This window comes from Carlito syrichta, unplaced genomic scaffold, assembly GCF_000164805.1.
Source record: "Carlito syrichta isolate Samal-C Ts95f unplaced genomic scaffold, Tarsius_syrichta-2.0.1 Scaffold304259, whole genome shotgun sequence".
NCBI classification, from domain to species: domain Eukaryota; kingdom Metazoa; phylum Chordata; class Mammalia; order Primates; family Tarsiidae; genus Carlito; species Carlito syrichta.
Window position 1 is genome coordinate 284,898 of NW_007248355.1, and position 15,017 is coordinate 299,914.

The 15,017-nt window shown below is 40.1% G+C and overlaps 1 protein-coding gene across 4 annotated transcripts in view; it reads left to right on the forward strand.

Moving 5' to 3' along the window:
- Nucleotides 1-15,017, forward strand: part of VCAN (versican) — a 110,169-nt gene that overhangs the window by 76,194 nt on the left and 18,958 nt on the right. For all 4 annotated transcript variants that reach the window (XM_008059574.1, XM_008059571.1, XM_008059573.1 and 1 more), the window contains 3 exons: nt 715-828; nt 5,798-5,956; nt 7,881-7,963. In XM_008059574.1, coding sequence (XP_008057765.1) covers nt 715-828; nt 5,798-5,956; nt 7,881-7,963 — 356 coding nt within the window. The remainder of the gene's footprint in view (nt 1-714; nt 829-5,797; nt 5,957-7,880; nt 7,964-15,017) is intronic.

Sequence of the window (15,017 nt, forward strand, 5' to 3'; positions counted from 1 at the left end):
AGTCAAGTGCTTCTGAGACTTGAGCATGCCACCGAATCATCCAGAGAGCTTGGTAGAACACAGATTGTTGTCCTTACCCCAGACCTCCTAAGACTTAGGAGGTCAGGGGTGGAGTCAGGCACGTGGACTTTTAACATTTGTAGCTGATGCTGGTCCAGGGACCACCACTGAAGACTTCTGCCCAAGGCAATTGGGATCCATGGACTGGAAGCATAAGATTAAAATGATCCTGACAGTATCTAAAAACAGATGCCAGTCAGCAGACTAAAGGCTACATTGGAGAGGAAGGACCTGGAACAGTGGGGCCAGTTAGATCTTTTGAGTATTCTGCATGAGAGGTCATCAGAGCAAGAGTCAGGACTTGAGGTGGGAAGATGAGGGACACTTCAGGTGTCATGAGATTTATCTAGTAGCAATAGAGACAGTGACCCTACTCTGAATATCTTTGACATTTTCTTAGGATTTAGCAAATAGCAATACAGGAGAACCACTTTAATTTGAATTTCAGGTTTAAAAAAATGGAATAACATTTTGGTATAAGTTTGCCCTAAATGTAGCATGGGGTATACGTATACTAAAAAAAATTATAATTTTAAAAAAATTTGAAATTCAGTTTTAGCTGGCCATCCTGTGTCTTATCCTGCAACTTCACACTACATGGAATTCTTCCACCCTTTTTGAAAGTCTTTTGGTACTTTTACAACTTTATTTCAGATTTCGATGAATGTCACTCTAACCCCTGTCGGAATGGAGCCACGTGCATTGATGGTTTTAACACATTCAGGTGCCTCTGCCTTCCAAGCTACGTTGGTGCGCTTTGTGAACAAGGTAAGAGCTATTGCAACATTTGCTTGATGAACATTATTGACGTGTTTTGCACTTTTGGCCTAACTGCATACTCTTCTTGCAGAGGAAATTCACAGGTTACCTAACTAGATTAGGTTTCCTTATTTTGGGGCAGCTTGAAACATCTGAACCGTGGTGTTAACTTGATTATGGTTGTTAAGCTGGTAGATTGGAATTGGAGACACTGAGCTGAAGTTAAAGACATCTAGTCAACAAGAGGAATGTTGTGTGTATTCTTCTTGGGGACAAACTGAACATTGGCCTTTATATGGCTTGTGTAGCAAGGAGTATTGGATTCAATGTTAGTTGTGTTTGTTTTCTCCTAAGCACACTGGGGATTCAATGGGCTTATTTTTCACAGTCAATCATGTCTGGAGAATGAGTTGATATAGTTGTTAGAATACATCAGCTGTGGTTTGGCACATAGTGCCTACAAGATATTCTGAATCTGTTCACCAGGAAATTTTCCTACCAAAGAAGCATCTACTTTTTCTGAATGAAAGAAAGGCCTGTGTTCATGATGGCTTGAGTCTCATGGTGCCTGTAATTTGCATTTTACGGCAGACCTGAGAGTGTATTTGAGGTGGTTAATGGTAACATTTCTTAGTCCATCAATAAGAAACAGATTGCGTGCTCAGCACACTCCGTTTTGGAATGTCAGTTTCCTCCACTTAAAGCCATGCAGTGGTTTGGCTTTGACAAAAGTGCTCAGTGCCAGACTTCCATCGTACCAGACAAACTGAAAACGCGTTAGACACTCAGACACGTTGGGCTGCCTCTACACTGGGCTTGGATTGGGAATCTGGATGTCACTACAATGAACACAAAGCAAAAAGGGGCATGTATGGGATTGCCAGACCAAGTGAGGGTGGTGGCTACATTTTTAGATTTTTTGCCCCATTTTTTATTGCATGGGGTGATTCTGATTTAGATTTTTAAATATGAAGATAGACAAAGCAAGCTCCTCTTCTTAAAATAAAAAGTTAAGAAAGATGTCATTTGTTGAAGAAAACTAAAGTGTGAGACACTTGAGACATTCTAGTATGTTAAAATGATTCTGACTTTCTTTAGTTCCAAGTAGAGGAACAACTCAAAAAATCATTTGTTTAACATGCATTTATTGAACAGCTACTGTCTTCCACCCATAGTCTATGATCTTGGTGACTTAGCATAACTCTTGGCAGAGAATAAAATATGATACTTTTTAATATTTTATAGACTGCCAGATGTGTCCATCTACATTGTTTCATTTGGTTAGTGCAACATTTCTCTGCATTAAGTGGGCTAGAGATTAAGCCTCAAAGGGGAAAAGTGATGTGTTCAAAGTCACACAGCTAGTAAATCACAGAGTGGGAAAAGTGAACCCACACAGCTTAACTTCAAGCCCAAGTTTCTCTCAATATCTTCATGCTGCTAGAGTAACTCTCAAAGGAAAATCTTTTATTTATAAGTGCCTCTCATGGCCTGAGTGGCAACAGGTTCTTGGAAGGAGTTGTGTAGCCAGTTGCCTTTTCTCTCTCTTTTAAAAAGAATATTGAAAATCATTAGTTTTATTAGTTTCATTCATTTCTGAGGCCCCTAATTTTCAGGTACATTCTGTTGTATTTTCAAGCAAGTCAAACTTTCATGCACATTTTTGGTGAAAAACATCAATCCCGGCCTGTTTACCCTGTGCAGCTGTGCTCCTGTGATTTTTTGCCAGGACACTGGAAGATTTTTTTCTCCTACTCTCAGGTTGCTTAAAAACAAATGTTTTCTTCAGAACATCAGCTTTGTAGTCTAAACAGTTTTCTCTTTGAATTTGGTGCTGTGTCATTGTTTCTGCAGCTGACGTTTTCTGTTCTTTTCACCAATAACTTTCCAAGACTCTGGAATGCTGAAACAGGAGACACATTTTGCTGGTACAATAACAGATATACAATCTAGAAAGGGATATTGAAATGGTAGAGAGATAATTCTGTTCACACAGACCACCCTAGTCAAAGTCACTGACACAGATTGTTAGGGAGACATAGACATGGGTGGGCAATTTCTTAAGACTTGTCAGCTACACATCAGAGGTGTTGGAAACATCACCTGTACAGCATGAAAGGAACAGATTTCTAGTGAAATTGTTTAAGAGTGGCAGTTTCCGCTTCTGTAGTCATGAATGGGAATTGCACACCCAACAAAGTCTGGGATTTTGTACTGTAACCTATTAAAACAACCTATTGCAACCTGTTTAAAACCTAGAGGAGTTTTAAAGCATAAGATGTCTTTCTATTCATCGAATATTTTTTTAATGTCAGCCAGTTGGGCCCTGATGGCTCAGCCTGTAATCCCAGCACTTTGGGAGGCCAAGGTGAGTGGATTGCCTGAGCCCACAGGTTCTAGACCAGCCTGGGAAACTTGGCGAGATCTCTTCTCTATAATAAATAAAAAATTAGCCGGGTGTGGTAGCACGTGCCCGTAGTTCAGGCTACTTGGAAGGCTGAGACAGAAGGATCGCTGGAGCCCAGCAGGCTGATGCTGGGGTGGCTGTATGCATGCCACTGCACTCCAGCCTGGGTGACAGAGTGAGACTCTAACTCAAAAAAAAAAAAAAAAAAAAAAAAAAAGTCAGCCAAAAGGATTGCCTTTTAATAAATAAAATGAGTTTCACACGATCTTTAGGTGAGGTTAAAAAAATCAAATAGACCCATTTCCAATATCTCCTAACAGAAGAGCATCTTGAAAGATGTTGCCACACAGGATCCTTCATGACATAATTTGTGAATTCATGAATAATAAAAAATTAAGTGTATCAGTGTGGATATTTGACTTTTTCTTCACCATAAAAAACCACTGTAATCGGTATTTGCACAGATATTTATCTAAAACTATGATCTAGGATAGCACAGATAAATAAATTCTCCCAGATTGGTTTAAACAGAAACGTTGCCCTTATTTCTGGGACCTGTGTTCTGATAGGGATATATGGGTCTGTAACCGAGAAAGGCATTGCTGCAGTGGTATGGTTGTGCATCTAAATTTTGTCTGGGTTTTCTTGTTTAAGAGGAAAAATGCTTAAGGATAGCCTATTTTAAAGACAAAAGATGAGAAGACCAGACTAAAACCATGTGGGTTAATAGTGGATAAGAAAGAGTATATAGACAAATTTTTTTCTGATATATTATTCAAGAAGTTAGTATTTTACACTGTGTATCTTAAAAAAAAAAAAAAGAGAATGCCCATGGTTCAAGAAAGCTATGCCACTACATTATTACATTATTGACTTTGGCAGGGAGAATGTTCTAAAAACCTTTCTAATTCTTCTCCCTCCTAAACTAACCCTATCATAATAAAGATCTGTTTCTTCGCATCCCTCCCAGCTCACCTCTACACTCTTCCAAGTGAACTTCACAAAAGGCAAAATGCTATATCCAAGTAGCCAAGATTGGCTTCATTTTGGGGCACTGAGTGCTATTTTTATACCAAACCTCTTGGTTCCTTTCTGTGAGATTTGGTGGTCTTCAACCAACTCTGTAATACAACTAGAAACTTCCAGGGCACGTTAGTCAAAACAATTAGTCAGCTGGCTGTGACTAAACAACAGACTTGATAGACTAAACTGAAATTAAGACTGCCCTCGGAGATAAGCTGCATCTGTTGTATGATTATGGTTCCAAATCACTGAAGCCAGGAAAAAAATTCAGTCTCTCAGAATTCATCCTTTCCCACAATTGCAGGAAGAGTTGTAAAAGGAGTGAGAGTCAGGAGACAATTTTAGTTTCAATTTAGCCAACAAATCTAGCATAGAAAGCAATCACTTTATTTAATCTAGTAGTAGAGGTATGATTTTTTTCATCTACCAGCAAAATTGTGCGCGGGGTGGTGATTGCGTATTAGGTCATGTGGAACGTTTTCTTAGTGCCTAAAATTGTATAAGCTTTGCAATTCTATAAGTTTTCACTTGTAACTACTCCAGTATATTTGTGAAATATATTTTATGAAAGTCAAAATTATTTCTATTGGTCATTATATGATATATAGTGTGAGCCTACCTGTGTGTGAGTCTGTGGGAAGACTGCCAATGTGAACACAGTGCTATGAGCGAGGCCACTTTCTTGTGAAAATACATAAAACCAGGCAATCTAAGAGTAGAAATAAGTGTAGCTGAAGCTTCCTTTCAGTGTAAAATTTAGGTATAGTTGAAACATGTTTTCATCCCAGTGGAATACCAATTATTTCATCCACTAGAATGTGTTTATTGCAAAAGAGAAAAAAATCATACACACACGTATGTATGTGGCATGGTGGAGTGGGGGTACTCAGTTAAATTACTGAGGTTATTTCATTTCAAATAAACTTAAGATTCTGATTCTTTTGTACTGGGAGTTGCCTCTTCTCTCTTTCTTTTTGGGAAGAAGGCATACAGACGGCTATGTCTCAGACAGTACCAATTCAGGAAGGATTTTTTTTCCCCTCTGTTAATCTTACATGACAAGAGCCTGTGCCCTCTCAGATAACTCTTTGGGAAGTGGAAGGGACTGCTTCCAAGACCTTTGAAGCTGTTATGCAAATAGTGCATTCATAATCCTACTGGCCGGAATTCTTATCTTATCACTTGAATGAGTCTCTTAGGAAAGTCCTGTTGGGGAGGGACCCGTGCCCCCATTCCTTCACAAGGAAGTCAGCAGAGTCCGCAGCCAGAGAGGTTCTGGCTGGCCCCTCTCCAGTCTGCTCTGGCTTTCATCAAGGAAATTGCTGGTAGATATGGCCTCTTCAGTCCACAGACGTGCAGCCACCCACTTTGCATGAATCGGTTGGGCTTGGGTTAAGATAATTCCTTTGCCATCATGACCCCAGTCTATGAATCAGTTACTTGAGGGACATTACATAGACATTGGATCGTGTGTCCTGTGAATACGTGCTTGGGAGAAGTGTGAATGATGTTCGTGAGTTTAACACACTCCTGCCCCTCTTTCCCCAGACACTGAGACGTGTGACTACGGCTGGCACAAGTTCCAAGGGCAGTGTTACAAATACTTTGCCCATCGGCGCACATGGGACGCAGCTGAGCGGGAGTGCCGGCTGCAGGGCGCACACCTCACCAGCATCCTGTCTCACGAGGAGCAGATGTTTGTGAACCGTACGTAACATGGGCTCTGAAATTTCACTCATTCACATCCCTGTCTTGGTTTTGTTGAACCCAAGTGAAAGAAAGTAGCTTTTCCCATTGTGATTCAACTTATTCAGTCCCTCACCCGTGAACTACTTAAAGTCATCTCACCTGTATATGTTCCACCTTGGGAAACATGCAACTATGACATAGAAACATTGGTGAGCCCGGCTGCAATAACAGGTGAAAACAGCAAGCTGTTGTTAAGTCATAAGAAACTGCTGGTCGGGTGTGGTGGGCTTACGCCTATAATCCCAGCACTTTGGAAGCCTGAGGCAGGAGGATCAGTTGAGTCCAGGAGTTTTTAAGATGATCCTACGCAACATAGCAAGACCTCATCTCTATTTAAAAAAAAAATTAGCTGGGTGTGGCGATGTGTGCCTGTAGTCCCACTTACTTGGGAGGCTGAGGAGAAAGGATCGCCTGTGTCCAGAAGATCGAGACTGTGGTGAGCTATGATCATGCCACGGCACTCCAGTCTAGGTGACAGAGTGAGACCCGAACTCAGAAAAAAAAAGGAAAGAAATTGCTATTTGATCCCTTTTTGATTTATAAAAACAGCCATTTCTTATGGTTCAATATAATTCTTACCATGATTGCCCTCATGGTCTCTCTCTCTTGAATGTTAGCATGTCTTGTTTTAAGTTAAAGAGAAAATTGCTTTCCGTTACTTTTATTCTGCTAATTAAAATTGAATTGTTAATAGCATCCTAATCTTATCCTCTGGGTATATTGATTTTTGTTCAAATTTTTAAGTATTTTAGACCACAGAAAGTGAGCTGTATATTAACATGAATAGGTGACTTAATAGTAGAGCTGCTTGATAACTCCTTAAACTACAGTGAAAGGGAAGGCAGCTGGCTTTCATTTAGCAATCTATAGACATGTGCCTCTCATGAGGCATTGTTTGATGTTCTATTAAATATGTCCTCCTGATCTTCTGAAGTTTGACTGTTAATTTCTAATCTAGGTAGAGATTCATTTAACTTTATTGCATGATATCCTGGCCAATGACCCATCTCATGGTAAAAGTCATTATTCTTGAGGATAGTTTTACAGAACTGTCTGGTCTAGGTGGTTACTGTTGAAAATGTTTTGAGGAGAAACATGTGGCTTTCCAAATAAGGGTAGCAGGGATAAGATCTAGCACATTTTATTGGGTCACTGAATTTTTGCCAATGGAGTCACTTAACAAAGAAGTAAATGGAAAATTTCTATCATGAGTAAGGATGGAAAGAAATTAATTATAGTAAACTGCTTGGGAAATTATTGTATATGTCTGATATTTTAATGTTTCACAGTGTTTGCACATTAGCTTTTTAGTTTAAAGCACATTAGGCAGAAGAACAAGAGCTAAAAGAGGAGAGATTTTTATGAGTAGCTAAATAAAAATCTAGCCAGAAAAGAGGATGTATAATTGTATTAGTCTGTTTTGCACTGCTATCAAGGAATACCTGAGACTTGGTAATTAACACAACAAAGAAGTTTATTTGGCTCACAGCTCTGCAGACTGTACAGGAAGTGTTGTGCTGGCATGTGCTTCTTGTGAGGCCTCAGGAAGCTACAATCCTGGCTGAAGGGGAGCTAGCGTGTCACATGGCGAGTGGAGAAGCAGGAAAGGGAGGAGGTGCCAGGCTCTTCCAAACAACCAGCTTTCACGTGAAGTTATTGCCACAGGATGGCATCAAGACACCCATGAGAGATCTGTCCCCACAACCCAAACCTCCCACTAGGCCCTCTCCAACAATAGGATCGACATTTCAGCATGAGATTTGGAAGGAACAAACATCTAGACTTTATCAATGATTCACTCTGAAAATAATTTTCTTGGGTATATTTGCATCTATATACTGAAAAAGTAGTAAAAGTATCTGTGTTGTTTCCCATCCCCTAGGTGTGGGCCACGACTATCAGTGGATAGGTCTCAACGACAAGATGTTTGAGCATGATTTCCGCTGGACAGATGGTAGCACGCTGGTAAGATGCAGTGAAATGATGTCAGTCCTGGGAACTTGGTCCTGTGCGCTGACTGCACTTTATGGAGGGAGCATGCATGACACTGGAGACACATTGAGTGGCCTGCTCAGGGTCGCTCCATGAAACTGGAAAGGGTTAGAAAAGCTCTCCGAGCCAACTGATCCAACATTGAGCTCTCGCCAATAGCTGCAGCCCTCTTAAGGGAGTGTGGCCAGGCTCGGAGGCACAGCCTATAATCCCAGCATTTAGGGAGGCCAAGGCGAGTGGATTGCCTGAGCCCGGGGGTTTGAGACCACCCCGGGCAACTTGGCGAGACCTCTTCTCTACAATAAATCAAAAATTAGCCAAGTGTGGTAACACATGCCTGTAGTTCCACCTACTTGGAAAGCTGAGGCAGAAGGATCGCCGGAGCTCAGCAGGTTGATGCTGGGGTAGCCATGAGCATGCCACTGTACTTTAGCCTGGGTGCCGAAGTGAGATTCCAACTCAAAAAAAAAAGGGGGGGGGAGTGTGCTGGATTTCCATCAAACCAGAAAAGCAAATTGTTAGTAAAATTACCTTGGGTCTGACTTTTGGATGGTTATCTTTGCTTTTTATAGCTTTGCAGCAAAAAGAAAAAATAACAAATGTAAGAGAAAAGACCTTTAAAAAATACCTTTCCTTTTTACATAATTGCACTAGAAATCTACTATAAGGCATAACTCATTTTTAGCCAATCAAAAAGACTCTTTTTAAAACATTTTTCTCCTGTAATTTTTTTTTTTTTAATTTAGGGTCTCACTCTGTCACCCAGGCTGCATGCTGGGTCACCCATGTGCATGATCACAGCTCACTTCAGCCTTCACCTCATGAGTTCAGGCAATCCTCCCACAAGTAGCTGGGACTACAGGTATGCACACTGTGCCCGGCTAATTTTTAATTCTTTTTTGTAGAGATGAAGTCTCACTATGTTGCCAAGGCCAGTCTTGAACTCCTGAACTCAAGCAGTGCTCCCACCTGGGCCTCCTAAAGTGCTAGGATTATAGGCGTGAATCATTGCATCTACCTTTTTTATCTTAAAGAGGATTTTTTATTTTGGATCCTGTGGGTCTCGGCTGACTAATTCTATATTTCATTTTTTTTCTACTTTTTTTTTTTTTTGAGTTGGAGTCTCACTCTGTTGCCCAGGCTGGAGTGCTGTGGTACACTCCCAGCCACTTCAGCCTCGACCTGCTAGGCTCAGGTGATCCTTCTGCCTCAGCCTTCCAAGTAGCTGGAACTACAGGCATGCGCCACCAAGCCTGGCTAATTTTCTGATTTATTGTAGCAGTGAGGTCTCACAAAGTTGCCCGGGCTGGTCTCGAACCCATGGGCTTAATGAGTCTGGCAAAATATAAGATTTATTCCAGAATAGATGTCAAAGTCATCTCTGCTTTTGGAAATTTCATTCTGTTCAGGGAAGTGTGTCTGTGAACCTGCAACTCAGATCATCTGTGTCAAGCACTTGTATATGCTTCTTCCCTACAATAACTTTTCAGAGAGGCATTAGGTTTCTCTTCACCTGTTTTACAGGTAAAGAAAAGGAAGGTCAGTTAAATTGAACTATTTTCCCAGAGTCACAAAACAGTTAAAGCCAGTATTTGAACTCAGGTTTGTCTTCAAAGCTATAGTTCCATCACGGCTGGTACCTCTTTGACTTTAAAAAGAGTGTTCCTTTTTATACTTTTACTTTGAACAGTCCAAAATAAAGCCTGGCTTGCTCTCTTTCTGTCATCACTTTCTATGTTTGTTTATTTTTTATTGACTTTTATTTATTTTTGTAGAGATATGATCTAGCCATGTGGTCCAGGATGTCTTGAAAGTTCTTTATGTTTAATCAGTGCTGTTTGTCATTTGAGTTCATAAATAGGTTCTTCAGCAAGATGCAGGAAAAACTCTGGAAAATAGGTTGTCTTTAAAATATGTTCCCAGTAGGATATAGGACCCACAACCTCAGAATCAAGCTCATTTTCTTCTGAGTATCCCAGTTGGATGTATTTCTGCAATTGCTGCTGTGTGGCTTTTCATTTTCTGTACCTAAAGGGGCATAATATTGTTCAGTTTGATTAATAGTGGTTGGTATGGCATGGATTCTTGCTCATTAACTTCAGTTGACGATGGACAATTTTGCTCCTGTTAATTTAATTTCTAAGCAAACATACGATTAAAAGGGTTTTTTCTATATATTACAGATGAACTGTTTTTATAATTTTTTACGTATGTTTTATAGTGTAGGCATTTAATGAGTTTCCCCCTGTTAAATGCACACTTCATTCTTGTGGAATAAATTAGGTTTCTAGGATACCCTCTAAAGTCTACTTCCCACAAATGCCCCTTATTTCTAGCAAAGTGAAAAGCACAGGTCTTTGTGAGCTCCCATCACGTATACAGAAACAAGACTCCCCAGGACACAGGTGGCCAATTCTGGTTAGTACTCACTGGTGCCTTGAAGATCAGGGCCATGACTTACCTCCAAGTGTACCTGTTGGCTAGCTTCCAGTATGTTCCAGCCTGAGCCTAGAATAGCTACATTTGACCAGGTGGAATATATGACAAATCTGTTTTTGCTGCACACTGACCTGTGTGAGCCAAGTCCCAGTCTGTTTCCAATCTGTCATCAGATACATAGAATTGATGTACATATTTTTATTCTTAGCATGTATTTGTGTTTCTAGACATTTATTCTTGTCTCACTTCTTCAAAAAATGCTTCTTTCTCCTTTTTTAAATGTTTCATGGTGTGTAGGATAAAGTCTTGCCCTTATCCCTGTGAACTAGTTAAGAGACTTAATATTGACTTACACAGGTAGCTAAGTGGAGTCTGTGAACTATCTTAGGGGATTTATCTTCGCTGCCAGGTACCACACAGGTGAGCTGGCTTGATCAAATGCCATTATTTCTCTATGCCACAGCTAAGCAACTCAACTATTTAAAAAAAATCATGTCCGTTAATTTTTAATGTAGGCACACAAATACTGTGGGAAAAAAATAGCTTAATTACCACTTCAATAATCTGGAATGGTACGGCACTTGGTAAATTAGTGAGCACTGCACTTTGTCGAAAGATAAATATTGATCTTCCTCTGAAATTTCCAGAAGAAGGTAACATAACTGAATAGATAACTGTACAACATAAACCAGAACCTTCCTCTTAATCAAACTATATTTTTCTTGAAACTTTAAGATTGTGGAGAGCATGCGGAGGGCCTCCATTTGGAGAAAGCGGCAAATGAAACATGTCAACAGGAAAAGTTTATCAAAGAAATAACACAAGTAAATTCAGGAAAAAACATGAACAGGCCCTTGGTCTCTTCTTAATTTGCTCTTTGTGTAAAATAAGAGTGTGCTAAGGAGTGTCCCTTGACTTTGAACATTTTGGAACAGAGCAGACCATCTGCCCGCAGCCTGGTTCCCTCCCCTCTGACTGATCTCTGGCCACCTTCTGGCCTTTGGACTCACCCTTTCCTCTGTCCCTTTCCTCTCTGAACCAGCCTAGGTGTCCTTTAAATGTGTCTGTGGTTCTGTCTACAGTCACCATCCCTTAACGGGTTCCATATGTGCTCAGGCCTTTGAATCAAAGAGTTCCTCTTTGTTTCGCTGTTTACTCCAAGGTTTTTGCTTTTGAAAATACCCATAATAGTAAAGTCTTGATGGGCAGAACAGTGTCTGCTTATACTTGGAAATGGTGTTAACTTGACTGTGTGCAGTTTTAAAGACTTTGTTTATATTTTAGACTGATTTCTCTCCTTCCCCCTACCCTCCCTCCCCCTGTTTTTGTTTGAAAGATTTATTAGAGCTTATTCGTCTTGGGAGGTAGAGCAGTATTAAAACAAAAAGAACCTTTGATATTTACCTTAAACTATCTTTTGATATTTAGTCTTACAATTCAGTAAAAACAGACAAGTTTATTTTAGGTCCCAATTTAAAGGATTTATTTTATTGAAATAAACTTTGCCTCAATAAACTTGCAGTATATCATATTTAATGCGATTATGATACATAGACTAATTCAGTGTATATGCTTATATTAAACTAATAACATTGTTTGACCATGTTATCTTCATCACCCTGGTTCTTTAGATCTGGCTGATTCATTCCACATTATTGGCCTCAACAATAGGATGTTGATGTCATTGATAATATGCTAAATTCTTTGTTTCTGTTATATTTAACAAATCCTTTTTTGTTATTTATTTGGGGTGTTTGCCCAATATATTTCACAAAAGTGAACTCATGAATAGGATTGGGTCTAGCTTTCCCTTTGTGACTTTATTTATTTTTTTCTTTTTTTCTAAAAAAAATTTTATTATAAAGACGTGGGGGTACAATTCAGGGTTAGGTATATAAACATTGATCATGCAGGTACCCTTGTTGATGAGGTATGCCCCTTCCTCCCCTAGCAGTTTCCCTCAGCTACCAATCCCCCCACCCCCAACAGTTTCCCACTACTGCCAATCACTTTCTTATAGAGTTATAATTGTCCAAGGTCCATCTATGAGTGAGAACATATGGAACTCTAATGTGGTACATATACACAATGGAATATTATCCAGACATAAAGAAGGACAAATATATGGACTTTGCAGCAACTTGGATGGATTTGGAGTCGTTCATACTCAGTGATTTATCACAGAAACAAAGAAAAGAATTCCCTTTGTGACTTTCATTATCTTCTCTGAACATGTTTGGGCTTTTGTCTCTTGGCTTCTCCTGACCAGTCATTCTTTAACTTGACTATTGTTCCCTAACTGCAAAGCTTGCCCAAGGCTCCATTAGAAACCTTGACAGATGACTTCAATAATGAATTGCTTCCCTTGTCACTCAAGTGAGGTCTTCAAAGACACAAAGTTAAACCACCCAAGTTAAATACATACTAAAGCTGGCCAACTTAAACAAACATTTCTTATCTAGCTTATATGCAATTAGTTGACTTTTAAGTTCTCTCTTTGACCAGTTGTGAAATGAATGACTAGTAGAAGTGTTTTCCTTCAGATCTGTCTCTAGTTGCTAATGACCTTTTCCTCCCCTGACTGTGAACTCTTGTTACCCCCTTCTTAAGATGCTTCTGTGACTGCCTATTGCCTTCAGTATACAATTCTGATTATTACATGGTGAACAGAGCCACCCACCTCCGTATGCCACTTCCTGGACTACAGCATCTCAGTATCTCATGGTTCCTGGAATGAGCCATGACTTCCCACCCCTGTGGGGCTTGGCTGACACTTCCTAGAAGGAGCCTAGCGGCTCCTTCTTCCAGGATGCTTTCCTTGCTGGGTATGACACAGAGCTCCTTTTCTAAGCTCTCATAACTTTTTTTGTCCTCTTCCTATCCTCACACAGACCCTGTGTGATTGACTTCCTGACACTGGACCTTCTGAGATGGGGATTAGCTTTCATCTCTATTTCTTCAGCACCTAGCAGAGTAGTTGACATAAAACAGATACTTAATGTAATGCAGTTTTCAATGATCACATGATCATCAATATACTTATAGCCAACTCTGTCTTTTGAGTCCTGAAATAACCATATTGTGTCTTTGGCTGAATCTCTTTGTGACCTTTCTTGTTTATTTAAATTAAAGATTTTACTTAAAGTTGTGTCAGTATAAAAGCATCAAAACATAATAGGTGGATTTTTAAATATGATAAAAAGAAAAAAAGTTTCTCAAAAATAGAAGTGTACAGCTGAACACAATGCATCTTACAAAAGGTACCCACCAACAGGGAATCAGGTGTTCTACTGGGAATGATGATGCTGTCCGTGGTTGTCCTAGAAACACCTTTGTAACACACTTTGGAAATTGAAAATGAGAAGTAAACTTTCAACCTCAGCCAGCCCTGCATGTTTGGGTTATAAGGAACAGGTTTTCCGTGAAGCTTTAGAAACCAACAGTTACTCAAAACTTTGAAGGAAGTTCCCCTGCCCCTCCAAGATAGGCATAGTTAGTACTTTTTCCAAAGAAAAATAACTCTTAAAAACCTTATTGCTTATATCCAAAATGTAGTGAAACAAGCAAAGGATATCACTCCTGAATGTCATCAGCTTACTTGACTTTTTTGGAGATTGCTTGGCCAAGGAAGATCCGGGTATCTATGGTTGGATGGGCCGCACTTATTCACCCACTGTCCAGGCTGTTCGTAGAAACCCTGAAGAAACCAGACATTCAGGGACATTATGGAATCATTTATACTTATCTATCATACACGTCCCGGCAAAATCCTTTCTATAGCTTTATTTTCGGCTGAAGATGACCATATGTTCAGAGAGTGGTACAATTATGGAGCTATAGGAATGCCGGGTGCCCAAATCACATGACTTGGTGCAACACATCTCCCAGCAAGTGGCGTGGAATCAGACTGTGCAACAGAAAGGCTTAAATCTCTTCTCATCTTGCTCCTTCCTCTCATAGACCCCGGGATTCAGAGTCTCATGAGGGGTTCTCCTTACTCCCTACCCTTCAGTAGGACTTCAGCTCCATCAAAGCTGACCCCTCACTGCTGGACGGCAGAATCTGCAGTAGACCTGACGTATCGCTTCAAAGGAAAACATCACCTTGGATGGTGCTGTCCAGAGGTTGAGAACTGACTAGGACTGACAAGCTGGGTCCCTTTTGAAAATGTCGAGGAGCTTCTGGAAGCTTTGATTTGTTCCGCAAAGAAGTCCCAGCTTTATTTCTAAATGTTTTAAAAGTCATTTTCTATATTCCCTTCCCATTTCTTACTTCTGCCTTCTCTGCATTGGCAGTGGTCAGCGCAGGCCCTGCCAGGCCACTGCCTCCCCTGCCTCCTAGAACAGTTATGGCTCCTCTCACTTCCCACTTTACTGTAGGGGAGAAAACAGACATTCTCTCTTCTGCATGTGTCCAAATCAAGTCGGAACGTTCTCAAGCAAGTTCCTAAGCCACAATTCCACAAATGCCTTTTCCCTAGCTCCAACTCATCTTACTCTTTGATAGTTATGATATAAACTACTAGTTGATAGTATAATTAATTGTGAAATTAACACTTTTATTTATTTGTTTATTTATTTGAGTTGGA